Genomic DNA, 14,680 nt, shown 5'->3' on the forward strand with positions numbered 1-14,680 from the left:
CTGCAGCTTCGCGCCACGTGGTGGGGCCTGTGACAGGCCGGGTAGCATGAACTCATGCCTTATTAAGAGGACGGACGCGTTAAAACAACACACAAAAGGGCATCCTTCGGAATGCACTGCCTTGCCTCTTTTTTCGACTTCCTCCATCCTATCCAAGAGAGCCATGTTGCAGCGGCTGTCGTGCTCGGACTCGTCTGACAAGGTGGATTCACCTCCTGGCCGGATCGTTTTCAGCGCGTGGTGCCTCGTGCGGATGCTTCGTTCTCTTACTCACTCTTTCCGCTCCAAAGTCCCTGTTCTTTACTTGCTAAACGGCGAAATGAGACGAGTGCGTACTCGCAGGTGTCGTGGCGTGTTTGCTGTGGGGCTTGATGGTGTGCAACGGCACGGTGCGTGGGGCGTTCCCCCAAAAAAAACACAAGAAGATAGAGGAACTGATTTAGGGTTAGCGCGCACGCGTGGATGTGCACGCAACAAAGGCTAGTGGATTCGGTTCCCTGCATTGATGAAGTGTGTCCGACGCGCTTAATCTGCCTTTGCCGCTGCGTTAAGCTGGTGCGCTGGCGTGCGTGCCGTGAAGGCCACTGCCAGCGTGTCTCTTTCGGCTATACGTGGGCCTGAATGTTCTTGCAGCTCTTGCATATAATGCCCTTCTTACCCGATACTTGCGCGGTGCTCCTCCAAACTTTTGCGTCACGTTACTTTTCGACGCCGTCTTGGGTACACACGCACATACGCACGCGTACGCGGCCACGTCCGCAGTGACGTGTCGCCCTGCTCCTCCTTCGAGTTAAGGCTCGTTGACTGCTCGTTCTCGTTTCTTCTGTGACATCCCTCGAGCAGACACTCACGACGAAAACTTACGTACACCGAGAAGGCCCCGGGCTCCGTGACAGCAGGTGGTGTGCGCGATATTTGTCCTCTGCACGGGCTCGCTCTGTACCGTGCACACACACACATATATAGGTGCTCGCAAACGTGCCGTCTGCCGTTTCCGACCTTGCTTGATGCTGTCAGCCTTGACGAGCACCTGATCACGTCGCCGCAGCTCTACACTTCATTGTTGTATTGGCTTTAGAATTCACGCACGACACAACGTTGCACGCACGTCACATCATCCACGCTAAGGAACCCGGCAGTAACGAAAGCGCGGAGCACACCAGAAATGAGCGAGACAGACAGCATGTGGCTCCAGAAGAGCATAACCCTACCTGACCCGATCCCAGAAGAGGAGGACAGGGCAGACACACCGACACCGGTGCTTGTCCCCGCCACTGCCGGCGCGCTGCCATCCACCCACACTGAGGCGTCGCCGGAGGATGCCATGCCGCCTCCGGCCCCGCCCGCCTTGGAGAAGAAGACCGCCGCTGGAGTGGAGGTTGACTTGACGAAGATGGTGCTGGACACGAGCAGCTTTCTGCGCGCGTCTGCGCAGCGCCCGTCCATGCGGTACCCGAGTCGGGCCTCTGTCTCCAACTCCGCGTTCATCTCGGCGCAGGAGTACGACGACCTGCGTGCGCGCTACAGCCAGGCGAAGCGGGAGCTGCTGAAAGTGTCCGACATTCAGAAGGACCTCGACTTTGCGCGTTTTGAGCTCACACGCTCCCAGGAGGAGATGAAGCTGCTGCGAGCGAGCAACCACAACCTCAAGAACGAGGTGGAGGAGTATGTGCAGCGGGCCGAAAAGGAGCACAAGGCGCGCATGTCTCTGGAGGCGAAGATGTCGGCCGAGGGCGCCACTCGCACCGAGGAGATAGAGTTCTTGAAGAAGACCATCGACGAGCTGCGCGCGGAGAACGCAAAGCGACTCGATTACATGACACAGCAGCAGGAGGATGAGTTTCAGGCGCGGCTGCAGTCCATGCGGGAGGAGCTGGCAGGCGCGGCAGAGGAGCTGGCGCGGCTCACCGCGGAGGCGGCGCAGGCACAAAAGGCTCGCGAGTTGTCGGAGTCGAAGCTCACCGCCGCACTTACGGACTTGGAAAAGTCGCGTGCCGTGGTGGACGATTGCAAGGCGCGAATCGATGCCTTGCAGAAGGAGTGCCATGCACTGGAGCAGCAGCACCGCGACTTTGTGCAGCAGCAGGAGCGACAGAACGCAGCGTACCTCGAGGAGCAAAAGGCGCTCAACGAGGAGCGGGTGCATCAGGTGGCGGAGTCGAAAAATGCGGCCATCGCAGAGATGCAAGAGGAGCTGCATCTGTGGAAGGAGAAGACAAAGACAACGGCAGAGGAGCTAGCCGCGGCACGCCACGCGGCAAGCCAGCTCCAGGACGACGTGAAGCAGCTGACTGCGGATCGTGCCAAGGAGGTGCGGCGCCTCGCTGAGGAGCATCGTCTTGCTCTGTGCGAGCTCCAGCTCCAGATGGAGGCGGCGATCCGCGAGGCGCGGGGCAGCAAGACGTCCCTCGAGGAGGAGGCGCAGTCGCTACGCCGCCAGCTTGCGCAGGTGTCAACTGAGCTCTCAACCGTAGCTGGTGTGCTGGCGCAGCGGGAGCGGCAACTCGCCAAAGCAGAAGAAGAGCTTCTGCGCACCAAGGACCGCTGCGTTGCGGCAGAGCAGGAAAACGCCCAGCTGGCGAGCGATGCGCAGCTGAACGCGGAGGCGGCCGACGAAGCCGCGGCGCGGGTGGAGCGACTAATGAGGCAGAACAGCGACATGGAGGAGGAGTTTTCGAAAGACCTCCGCGAGGCCAAGGATCGCATCCGCACCTTAGAGGCGACACTCATGCAAAGCAAAGGCGAGCTCTCGGCGCTTCGCAAAGAGCAGATCAAGTCCGCGGACGACGGCCTCGCCGCCACACGCGACCTTCGTGCACAGGCAGAGGCACTGATGGAGGAGTGCACGGCGCTCAAAGCACAGGCAGGGGAGCGCCGCCGCTTGGAGGAAATGGCGCGTGACTACTGCCAGCGCTTCGAGGCGGAGAGGACGAAGGTCGGCACGCTCGAAGCGGAGCTCAGCGCCGCCGTCGGCCGATGCACCGCTGTGGAGGCGAAGCTGGAAGAGCTCTCGCGCCGCGTTATTTCGCAGGCAGTGTCGCGCTCACCGATGCAGACCCTGCACCCCAACGCGACAGCCGCGTCGCTCTCCTGCCATGGCAAGCACCGCAGTGTTTCCTCCGGTCAATCGTACGCACCCACCGGCGGCAGCTCTATGAAACGCGCCCGCACTGAGGACGCACGCGTCTTTGCCATCAGTGGGTTTGACGGGAACGACGTCCTGCTCGCCGTGAAGCAGCTCCCAAACGTGGCGATAGCGGAGTGCAAGTCGAACATGCCAGTGCCGTCCAACCTCACCCATCTCATCACGAATGGCCAGCTCACAATCAAGCTTCTGACGGCGCTTGTGCGAGGCTGCTGGGTGCTGCCGGAGTCCTATGTGGTGGACTCCTTGAAAGAGCAGACGTGGCTGCGTGAAGAAGACTACGGCTTCCAGCACGAGGAACCGCCACTGCTGAAGAAGCGCATCGCCCTCACGGAGGCGTTCATGGCCTGTAAGCACTACAGCACCGCCAGCCTGCTGCTCAAGGAGGGCGGTGCGATCCTCGTCGATGACCCGGAGCAGGCGGACATTCTTCTGTGCACCAACGCCGAGGCACGCAGCACCCAAAACGGGTGGAACTGGGAAAAGATGGTGGAGATAATCTACCCGCTTAAGATTCAGTAGCCACAGCGGACAAAGGCTGCGCACGGCAATGGCAGATCTCCGCACCCTCAACACGGGAGGTGTTGAGAGTGTCCCTGGCAGACTCTCGTTTTGCATTCTCGTGCCGTCCGTTTTCCCGCATGCGCCGCTGCGCGGCGAGCCCGTTCTTTAGGTGCACGCCGCGCACGACACACATCATTTAGAGTATACTTCGAGGTCTTGTCTGTCCTCGACCAGATTCTGTTTTCCTAGATTCTTTGTCCGCCACACCTCGCTCACAAGTGCGGACACATGCATACAATCATCCTGGCCGGCATCCGGGTGGCTGCCGCCTTGTCATTGACACGCCCTGTCCCCTTTCGTCGCGCACCTATCCGTGTATGTTCGCGCATTTGCTTCGCTGCGCTTGTGATTTTCATACACTACAGTAGATGTCGTTGTTTTCCCATGCTCTTGCGTCTGTGTCTGTCTGGATGCGCTGTCGAGGTATCACCGTTGGCATGGTCTCCTATTTTCTTTTTTGTATCTTTGTGGTCATCTATCCTTCGTTATTGCAGCGGCAACGAGGAAACAACGCAGGCGGGGCAATGTCGATGGCGGGTCGCCGCTGCGCGCGCTTTCTCCTCAGCCTTTGCCCTTGCCGTGCATGGGAGTCCCTGTCAGTGGACTACTACCGATCGCTCAAGCAGCCGTTCTCAGAAAAACGCCGACATGAGTCACGCCACAGTGCACTTCGCGCGATAGACTCCCCAGTCGACTACACAAACACGCCCACACGTGCGCACTAAGATGTGCTAGCCTTAAGTCTGCCATGAGCTCCGTTTGAGGTTTATGTTTTACTCTTTTCTACACATGTTGGTGTCGGTGGGCGCATCAGCGCCTTGAGCGGAAGCACGCGCACCAATACTCAGCGTAGGTGCACGTGGACGGAAGCCCGGCGTGCGTTTCAGATCGACGCTGCGAAGCAGCATTGTAGCGTTTAGGCTCGACTCTGTGATGACTCGGTCACGCACGTGCCCGAGAAAAGAGGGAGTCTTCTCTTGCTCTCCAGGAAACGCTGGAAACCACCCCTGCTGCGGGGACAGGGAGGAGCTGTGCACGCACGCTTTGCTGCCTAAGCTGCTCTGCGCTGGGGTGCGTCGCTGCTATCGGCATTTTCTTACCACGCCGCCTTTGCTTTCACGTCTCCCACTCCTCCCTCGCTCCGCAATACGTGCACGCCCATTCGTACAACAATTCGCACTCCTCTACGCGCTGGGCCTCTTTGATGCCCCCCTTTTTCGTTACAGTGGTGATGTGACTCAACACCTTCGCCTCTCTCGTTGCTTGTTCCGTTTTACTTGCTCTCTGCTCCGTAGGGTGCTCGACGGTGTGGCGCGCACGCGTCTCGGCACGAATCATGTCCGCCGATAAAACGGTGAAGGCCAAGCAAGCCATCCACGATGCGAAGGCGCCAGTGTCCGAGAAGCTAAGAGGTCACGTGCCCATTTTAACCCTCCTGCGGTATCGCGCTCCCAGCGAGTGGTTTGCCGTCGTTGTCGGGAGCATTGCCGCCTTCTGCTCGGGCGGCTCCACGCCGCTCTTCATGTACTTTTTCGGACGGATGACGAACAGCGCGTACGACGACGAAGCCGCACCGAAGGTGACGCGCAACTTTGCGATGTTGATGGTGTGCATCGGCATTCTTTCCATGGTGCTCGTCTTCATTAAGACTGCCACGTACCAAGTGACCGCGACGCGCCTGGTCGGCCGCATCAAGTGCGCCTACTTCTCCGCTGTCGTCAACCAGGACATCGGCTGGCACGACAGGCGCAAACCCGGCGAGCTCATTTCTCGCCTGACCGGAGACACGCGTGTCATCCTCAACGGTGTTAGCGACCGCTTCGCCAGCTGGATCGAGAACCTCGGCGCCGGCCTCATCGGCATCGTTTTTGCGTTTATCGCGAGCTGGGAGCTGACGCTCCTCATCATGGGCTCGCTCCCGCTCATTGCGGTGGCGGTGTACTTTCTCACTGCCGCGTCCTCCCGCCACGTTGCTGTGACGCGCAAGCAGTATGCGGTGGCGAGCGCCATCGCGCAGGAAGTCATGCAGAACATCAAGACAGTGCAGACCTTCAACCGCGAGATGCACGAGGCGGAGCGCTTCTCAGAAACGATAGTGGGCTCGCGCAAGGCCGGCATCAAGAAGGAGTTTCTTGTGGCGATGGCCGGCGGCTCCGTGATGGGCATCATGCTCTGCGTCATTGGGCTCGCCTTCATCCTTGCTGCGTACCTTGTCCACAGCGGCCGCACCGACGTGGGCTCCGTCTCGGCGGCCTTTCTGACGGTGATGTACGGCGCCATGGGCCTTGGGCAGGTGTTCCCAGCCCTCATCTCCTTTGTGGAGGCGTGCACGGCAGCGTACCCAATCTTCGCGACCATCGATGAGCAACCGACGATTGACTTGCACAGGCCTGGGAGGGAGGTGACGTTTTGCCGGTGCATTGAGGTAAAGGATGTTACCTTCGCCTACCCGACGCGTCCAGACCAGCTCATCTTTAGCGGCTTGAGCGCTACGATTAGGAAGGGCGAGAAGATCGCCTTCTCTGGTTCGACAGGGTGCGGCAAGTCAACGATCATCAGCCTCATCCAGCGCTTCTACGACCCCACGGAGGGTTCCGTCACCGTGGATGGGCAGGATCTCCGCGACTTGGACCTCAGGTCGTGGCGCAAGCGCATCGGCATCGTGTCGCAAGAGCCCAACTTGTTCTCCGGCTCCGTGCTAGACAACGTCCGCATGGGGCGGCGCAGTGCCACCTTTGAGGAAGTGGTGACGGCATGTAAGCAGGCCCGCATTCACGACACGATATTGACCCTGCCACGCGGCTACGACACCAGCGTTGGCTCTCTGGGCAGCCAGCTGAGCGGTGGGCAAAAGCAGCGTCTCGCCATCGCCCGGGCCGTCGTGCGCGGTGCCGACATCCTCCTCCTGGACGAGGCGACCAGCGCGCTGGACCGAAAGTCCGAGGTGGAGGTGCAGCGCGCCATAGACGATCTCACGGAGAATAGCAAAATGACGGTGATCACGATTGCGCATCGGATGGCTACCATCGCGAACATGGACTGCATCTACTTCCTCGACGGCTCGCGCGACGGCGGCAGCTGCATTGTCGAGTGCGGTACCTATGACGAGCTCATCCGCATGAACGGCCGCTTTGCCTCGATGGTGATGATGCAGAACCCTTCCACTGGAAACCTGTGTACTGTGGTACACGACACGAGCTTCTACCTCTACCCAGGAGCCCTCGACAAAATTACAGGGGACAGCGTCTCGACCGAGGACAGTTACAGCAGCAACGACTCCTGGGACTCCAACTGCAACGGCTTCTACGAGGATGACGACCGGTGGAGCCAGTATTCCCACGTCGACGACGTCCCCTTCATCCACCGCACCGATTGGGAGGAGCGAAAGACGAGCGTGTCGATGTGGCGCATTATGAAAATGACGAAGAGTCGCTGGTGGGCGATTGTGCTGGGGTTTCTGGGCTCCATCATCACGTCTATCGTCTTCCCTTGTGTCAGTCTCATGATTACCCAGCTCATCAACACTCTCGGCACCTACCGCCTGTCGCATGACACAACGCACATGCAGCGACAGATAGCCTTGTACGTGATTCTGCTGATTATATTGGGCGCTGTCTACTTCCTCGGGAGTGTGCTTACGGGCTTCTATGGCTACGTTGGTGAGTACCTGACCTGTGAGCTGCGCTCCATCCTGTTCCAGCAGATTCTTCGACAGGACCAAACCTTCTTTGACATGCCTCGCCGCGATCCGGGGGCGTTGGCGGCCCTTCTCGCTGGCGACTGTGAGTCGGTGCACCAGCTTTACGGCCCTACCCTCGGCTCCCGTCTCCGGTCTGTCTGCGCGTTCGCCGGCGGTATCGCCATCGGCCTCATAATGGAATGGAAGGTGGCGCTCGTGTGCCTGACCACTATGCCGCTTTTTGTTGGCAGCATCGTCGCGCAGCAAGTGTTCTTTGCCGACTCTCAAAGTGCTCGCGAGAGTGGCATCGACACAGTGGTGAGCGAAGCCCTCGGCTCGATCCGCACCGTCACCTCCTTCAACATGCAGGATCGAGTGATCAAGAAGTACAAGCGCACCATCAACGTCGCGGAGCAGACCGCCGAGCGCCGTGCCGTTCTCGTCAGCATCCTCGTCGGTGCGACAGAGTTCACACTGATGGGTTCGATGGCTCTTTCTTTTTGGTACGGCGGCACCCTCATTGAGAAGGGTGAGACACATTTCAGCAACGTGTTGGTCGCTACCATGGCCGTCACCATGGGCTCGACGCTGGCAGGGGTGGAGGCAGGCAGCTTTGCGACAAAGCTGCGCGATGCGCGGCTGTCGTCGAACCGTGTCTTCTCCGTCATTGACCGTGTCCCGGCGGTAGACAGTTACGAGTACGGCAAGGTGAACTTTGAGGAGCAGATAGGCGTCGAATTCCGCCACGTCGGCTTTACGTACCCGGCGCGGGAGGGGGTGAAGGTGCTCAACGACGTCTCTCTCAAGTTTCAGGCAGGCTCGTCGAACGGCCTCATGGGACAGACCGGCTGCGGCAAGTCGACCATTGTGCAGATTCTGGCCCGCTTCTACCCGATCTCGACGGGCAAGGTGCTCATCAACGGCGAAGACCTCAGCTCTCTCGACCTCGTCACGTGGCGCGACCAGCTCAGCATTGTATTGCAGGAGCCCTCGCTGTTCAGCGGCACCATTCGTGACAACATCAAGTACTCTCTGCCGGACGCCACAGAGGAGGAGGTCATTGAGGCGGCAAAGATTGCCTGCATCCACGACGACATCATGAACATGGAGAAGGGCTACAACACGGAGGTGGGCTACCGGGGCCAGCAGCTCAGCGGCGGGCAGAAGCAGCGTGTGGCCATCGCCAGAGGCGTTCTTCGCTGCCCGAAGCTGTTGCTGCTCGATGAGGCTACCAGCGCCCTCGATAACATGACAGAGGTGCGGGTGCAGCGCAATCTGGACGAGTTCCAGCGGCGGTTCGGCGTCACCACGGTCGCCATTGCCCATCGCTTGGCGACCATACGCCACAGTAACCAGATTGTGCTGTTGGACAGTGGCAAGATCATCGAGCAGGGCACACACGAACAACTCCTGGCGCAGGACGGTGAGTACAAATCTCGATGGGAACTAGCCCACACGTGAACAAAGCGGTGCAGGCTGCGCCCTTCTGAAGGCCAGCGCCATCACTCTCCTGTTGCTCTTTACCTGGACAGTCTGATGCCCCTGCTCGCATCGTTTTGCCTTCTGCCCCCCCCCCCCCCCCCCTCGTGCTCTGTATGGCACTCCACTAGACGTAGATGATGTACGTCTGCGGGTGTCACTCGCTGTCTCCCGCTGTCGTCTCCTGAGCTGCTTTCTTTTGGGGTGTTTTGTTTCTTGCCGCTGACATTTGTATCGTCATGCCTCTGTGCTCCTCACTCCAGGAGGGGGAGGGGGTCGTCGTCTCTGAGAGCAGGGGTGTGTGTTTGTGCAGAAAAGACGGCAATGGGTAGGATCCACCACACCCTTTTTGCGTTGTGCTTGTGCCGTGTCCCCGTTCCCGCGTCTTTCTCTTCGTGTTTCCTTTTTGTGTCAAGATGGCTGTCATGCGTGCTAGCTCCTCAGAGCCCCCCTCCCTCCCCTCTACCGCTCCCCCTTGACGCCGCCTCTGCGTTGCCTGTTTTCGTTGTCTTCGGCGTCTGCATTCGCCATTGCCTCCTCGCATTGTGAAGCTCGCCGGCTTCTTTGTAGCTGATGAGTCTATTCCTCCTGCCGTGACTGCTCCGTTGTGGGCGCAGACCGTCCTATTCTTTTCTCTGTTCTCCGCTGTACTCGTTTTTTTCGGGTTCCTTTTGGATGTGCACACACGACGGCGGTACCATCTCTCCTTTCTGACCCTCGCTGTGGTCGGCTGACCTCTTTTTGCAGTCTTTATCTTGGCTCTGTGCTTTGCTTGTGTCTACATCCCCAATAACTGGCCCGTTTTCGGTTATATATGCATCGTCTATGAAAGCTGTGCCATCGGCCTTCACGACGGACACGGACACAACAGCGACAGAATGGGCGCAGAAGGACCCGGCTTTCGACTAACACACAGTGTACACAAACACACACACCCAAGCATAGACTTGCTTTGACACTTCGCGCGATGGTCATTTACGTGTAGTTCTCCACGTGCGTGCGTGACCCCTCGCCTCACCGCCGCGATGTACCGTGTCTGTAGGTATGTATATCGTTCACCGAGTAACGTTTCTCTCACAGGCGCCAGCAGGGAGGCGGAAGAGTTGTAGTCTATCTGTTATAAACTAGCTCGCGTCGTGCGTCCGTGTAGGCTACGAGGTCGTGCGAAATCAGAAGTATGTACTCCTAATCGCGTGCACGAGCATCTGTGTATCTGCGTCTGCCTCTGTGGATGTGTCTCTTTGAATGTGGTGGGGGGATGTTTGCTCTCGCACCTCGCCACAGGCCCGCATGAGATCGATGCGCATGCCATCCCTCGTGTCCTTCCCGCGCTATCATGCTCTCTCCCAGCCCTTTCTCATGATAGAAACACGCGCGAACCAAACAGTCTGTGATGTATACTATTCGTTACACGTGCGTTCTCGAGGAACGTGTGGAGGGCGCGCCCTGCCATCTCTGCATGCACGCTTTGCATTTTTGCAATTTTTTCTTGCATCTTTTTTGTTCATTTTTTTTTTCTGGAGGAGAGGAGAGGGGGGGGGGCATCTTTTCTCTTCATGTTTTCTCACGTGCCTAAAGCCTGAGAGCCACGTCCTGCACCGGAACGCTCCACGATTCGCAGGCGTATGTGCACAGTCTCTTCTTTCCCCTATCCACCATTTGTTTACAGCTCATATTGCCGTTGCGCCTCCTCGTGTTCATGTCTCCCCCTTTGATTTTCCCACGAACGTATTCACACACACACACACACACCCATGTGCAACTCGTCTCGCTCCCTCCATGGTGGGTGTTTTTGTTTTTGAGAGCCCCTTTCGTTGACGCGAGAAACAAAGGGACTTGCAAGAAGCGTAGAGAGACATCAGCGCTCGTAACGTTTCAGAGCGCGCCAAAACGCCTGCTGTGTTGGGGCACACGGTGCTGCGGTGTGTGCCCTCCAGCGAGTGGATGCTCCATTGCTCCTTATCACTGTGTTTCCGACAATCTGGTTGATCATCTCATCTATGTGTATGTGTGCATACGCGTTCACGTTTCTTTCAAAGCCGACGACAAAGAGTGAAAGAGGGAAGGAGGATCGCCAAGCGATGCGGCGGTGAGGAGCGACTCAACGTACTCTCCGGCATTCGAAGGGCATGCTTCCGCAAGCGTTTCTCTTGACCGCGTTTAGCTCTTCTGCTCGTTTCAGATGGCGAGGAACTGAGTCACATTACAGGTGTTGACTGTTTTCTTATTTTTTCTTTGTGCGCAGACACTTTGCCGCCTTGCGTGCTCACAACAATCGCTACTCCTCGTGTAACGGAAAAAGCGGGACACGTGAGTGTGTCCCCCTCCCAGTCGAGCGTAGTGTTATATAGAGACGCGAGTGGGGAGCACAGGCCAGATCGGTTCACGCTTCCACGGAAATGAGAGGCCCGCCAGTTTGGCCGCGTTGGGGACATACATTCAAATGCATCCCCTTTCGTTGTGGGAAACGTTTTCTCTCCTCTTTTATTCATTGCAGCTCCTTTGCTTCCCCTGCCACTCTCCCCGTAGGCTGCCAGTCCGAGGGCGCATATGGCGGTTTGAACGGGGTCGTACGGAGACTTGATAGTTTCGTGACTCCTGCTTTGTGAGTCATCTGCCGTGTCTTCTGCGAAGGTGAGCGGGTTGGTGACAACACGTGTGCCCCGCCTAACCGTTGCCCCTGTATGGCGTAGCCGTCGTACCGCAGGCGTGCGTATGTCAGCTGGCCTGGTCGCATCGGTGCATTGAAGTGCATGGGTGTAGGTGTGATCGTGGATAGTGTGCGGACGACATAGTAGTACCTGGTACTCTGCACGGCACTTTTTGCAGTCGTTTCCCTCGGCTTCATCCTCTTACGTGGCTGCTATCCTGCTCCTCTCCCCCGTTTTGCCCTCTGTTTTGCTTTCTACGTGTTGGGCGCGCGCTTCTTTGTCTCGTTGCCACTGCTGGCGCTTGTGTGGAAGCGGTGCCCGCTCTTCATCCTGTGCTGGTCTCTGTTTTGCTCTCATTTTTGCCCGTTGCTGGTGCTGGGGGTGGTGTCGGTCGTGGCACGTGTACAGACCTACGTCTCTGTGCCACAGGTGAGTGGGGGGGGGGCGTGCGCATACACGCATACACACTGATTGGCCAGTTCACTGAGGGGTGCACTGCTTATGGTCCCTTCGCCCTTGTGGCGCACATCATTGTGGATGGGTTTCTGGTTTATCAGGGGAGCGCGTCCTTGTTTCCCTTGGTGGGTGCTGTTCGCTCTGTCGTTCACACATGAGGTACGGCGTGTTCCTTTCGTCTCGCGTGCATGTATGTCTCGAGGAAATCTGAATGGACGTGGAACTGATCGTTTGCGCCAGTGAGTGCAAGAGAGTGGGTAGGGAGGGCGTGCGCATGGGTGTGTGAGACGACACATCAGCTGGAAAGCAGGAGCACAACAACACAAACAGAGACCCTCGAGAGAGCACTTTTAGCACCCATAAAAAAAGGACTCTGTGTGGCCACTCGATTGCACGCAAGCTTGCTGTGGTTTCCCCTCCCCCCCGTCTCACGCAGGAGACAGGTGTGTGGCCGCGTGTAGAGGTGGTGAGAGAATTCTATTCACTCACCGCCCTTTGCCCTTCAAAAGCATACAGGAAGCGCTCTGCTGCCTTTCAGCGCTTATCTTCCCCCTCCTCTTCTCATGCAGGTCATCAAAGGTGAGGTGCGGGGTGAAAGTGATGAGAAAAAGCCGCCTCCTCCTCGGGTGCGAGCTCTCGTATCAGCTCTTACACTTCGCCAGTCACGTCACCGCTTGACCGCCTCTTCGAGATGTGTGCGTGTACGCCTGCTTTTTTGTTGCTTCGCATCCTGTGTCCCGACTCCTCAATTTTCTGTTTCTGTCTCTCTTGTAAACGTCCCTTTTTATCTGTGCTTCTCTCCTTTCTCTCTCTCTCTCCCGTTTTTTCCAGAGCGCTCTCCTTGTGCGGGTCGCTGCGTTGTGCTCTCCTTCCTCTTCGGATTCTCACCTCTTCCCGTTACCTCACATTCCGCGGCGTCACCACTCTCCACACGCCGAGGTCGTTCCTGTTTCCGTGGCCCACCGGACAATCGAAAAAGACGACGAAAACGCACACACCTGGCGCGCTTTATCCCCCACAGGCAACAGAGAAAGCGTACGCGAAGATGATCTCTCAGTGCTTCTACCTGGCGGCGCTGATCACCACCGCCATGACCATCACGACATCGAACGTCACCTTCTACCAAGAGGGCCTTTCCACAAGGATAGAGGGCACACCTGCTGTCGTCCGCAACATCGCCCCTGATTGGATTGAAACGGCGGCGATGACCGTCAGCTCGACAACGAAGGGGCTGGCCGTCGTGTTGGCGGATCCGCTTCGCGCTCACATGACCGCGGATGTGACAATCGGTGATTCTCCGACCGCTGTCGCCGCAGATGTCAATGTGTCCATCTACGGAGCGTTTAACATCTCCAAGATCCCTCACGACGAGGACTGCCGCACCCAGTCATTCGTCATGAACTCCTGCAACGTGTACATGAGGGTCAGCGGCACTGTGGACACCGTCACCCAGCTACCGGGTGACGAGCAGAACATTTGCGACGCCGTCAACCGGATCACCCATGATCTCATCTCCCCTGTGGCGTTCATTCCCTACCCTCCTCTTGTTGACGGCGCGACGGATATCGCGAAGTCGACCTACCTCATGAAATACCGTTTGGTCAACGTCCTCTCCCAGAACACCGGGTTGCCTGTGGAGGCGCACTTCGTCCGCAAGAACGTTTTGCGGGTCGCCTTTGGCTCATTTTTCCGCACCAGCATTCTGTTCGACTCCGCCTACGACTACGACGTGGATGTACTGAACGCCATGGCGGTACTGTCGCGGTGGGCCTCGAAAAAGCTCAACATCTCGATTGACCCCAAGAACAGCACAACCACAACGATCCCGTTTCACGGCGGTGCTGTCACTGTCCCGACGCTGCGCAGCATTGTCCGTCAGGCGATCCGCGAGGACACGTTGGCGACGCTGCGGACACTGGTGCCGCGTGGTGCTTCCGTGTCCTACGATGTTGTCATTAACGACTTTCAGTGCAAGCTTTTCAACACCATTTGCTCCGTTCCTGTGTCGAACGGCGTGCAGGTGATTAACACCCGGTTCAGGGGAATGGGTGACCTCGGCACGATACTGGACAACACAGCCAGTGCCTCGATGGATGCTCTGCTGACCAACATCACGACAGTGGCGTTCAAGCTCGTCGGTAGCACCTTTGGTGACCGCATCTACCTGCCTGTGTTCTGAGGGGCCTCATCGCCCTTCCCTCGGTGCGGCTATGTGGTGTCGCTATGACAGGGCGGAAGGTACGCAAGACAGATGCCTACCAAAGGCGCTCATTTAGCCCGTCATCGAAGCGACGGAACGTCTCGAGGCTCCACAACCACCCTTGCGAGTTACCGCCGGTGTTGTCACATGCGTTACTGTCGTGCAGATAGCCGTGGAATGCACTCTCTCTGTGCACTGCAGTCCTCTCTCTCCCCCTCTTTTTTCGGCATCCACACCTCCTTTTTTTTCCCTTCCAGCTTCCTGACTTTCCCCCTAAATGTTTTGCCTTTTGCTCTCTCTCTCTCGTGTGTGTGTGTGTGTGTGTGTGTGTACGCGACTCTGTGCGCATTGACCACTATGTGGTGAAGGTTGAGGATGGTCCCTTTCTCTCGCAGTGTATCGGACATGAACACCTGCAGAAACAGTGTGCAAATGCCCCCCCCCCCCCCCTCCCTCCGCCCCCACCACACATTACACACACACACACACACACACTAAAAGTGTCT

General features: G+C 57.9%; 3 protein-coding genes across 3 annotated transcripts; all 3 read left to right on the forward strand.

The window, feature by feature from the left end:
* Nucleotides 1-1,183: 1,183 nt before the first annotated feature.
* On the forward strand, nt 1,184-3,667 carry LMJF_26_2660 (conserved hypothetical protein; the record flags this gene model as incomplete). Its single annotated transcript, XM_001684221.1, has 1 exon — nt 1,184-3,667. One exon carries the CDS (start codon nt 1,184-1,186, stop codon nt 3,665-3,667), a length of 2,484 nt encoding a protein of 827 aa, XP_001684273.1.
* A 1,378-nt stretch (nt 3,668-5,045) lies between these two features.
* ABCB2 (putative ATP-binding cassette protein subfamily B,member 2) lies at nt 5,046-8,849 on the forward strand (the record flags this gene model as incomplete). Its single annotated transcript, XM_001684222.1, has 1 exon — nt 5,046-8,849. One exon carries the CDS (start codon nt 5,046-5,048, stop codon nt 8,847-8,849), a length of 3,804 nt encoding a protein of 1,267 aa, XP_001684274.1.
* A 4,170-nt stretch (nt 8,850-13,019) lies between these two features.
* LMJF_26_2680 (hypothetical protein) lies at nt 13,020-14,153 on the forward strand (the record flags this gene model as incomplete). Its single annotated transcript, XM_001684223.1, has 1 exon — nt 13,020-14,153. The coding sequence occupies one exon, from the start codon at nt 13,020-13,022 to the stop codon at nt 14,151-14,153; it is 1,134 nt and encodes a 377-aa protein (XP_001684275.1).
* Between the last annotated feature and the right edge of the window lie 527 nt (nt 14,154-14,680).

This window comes from Leishmania major, chromosome 26 (genome assembly GCF_000002725.2).
Source record: "Leishmania major strain Friedlin complete genome, chromosome 26".
Classification (NCBI taxonomy): domain Eukaryota; phylum Euglenozoa; class Kinetoplastea; order Trypanosomatida; family Trypanosomatidae; genus Leishmania; species Leishmania major.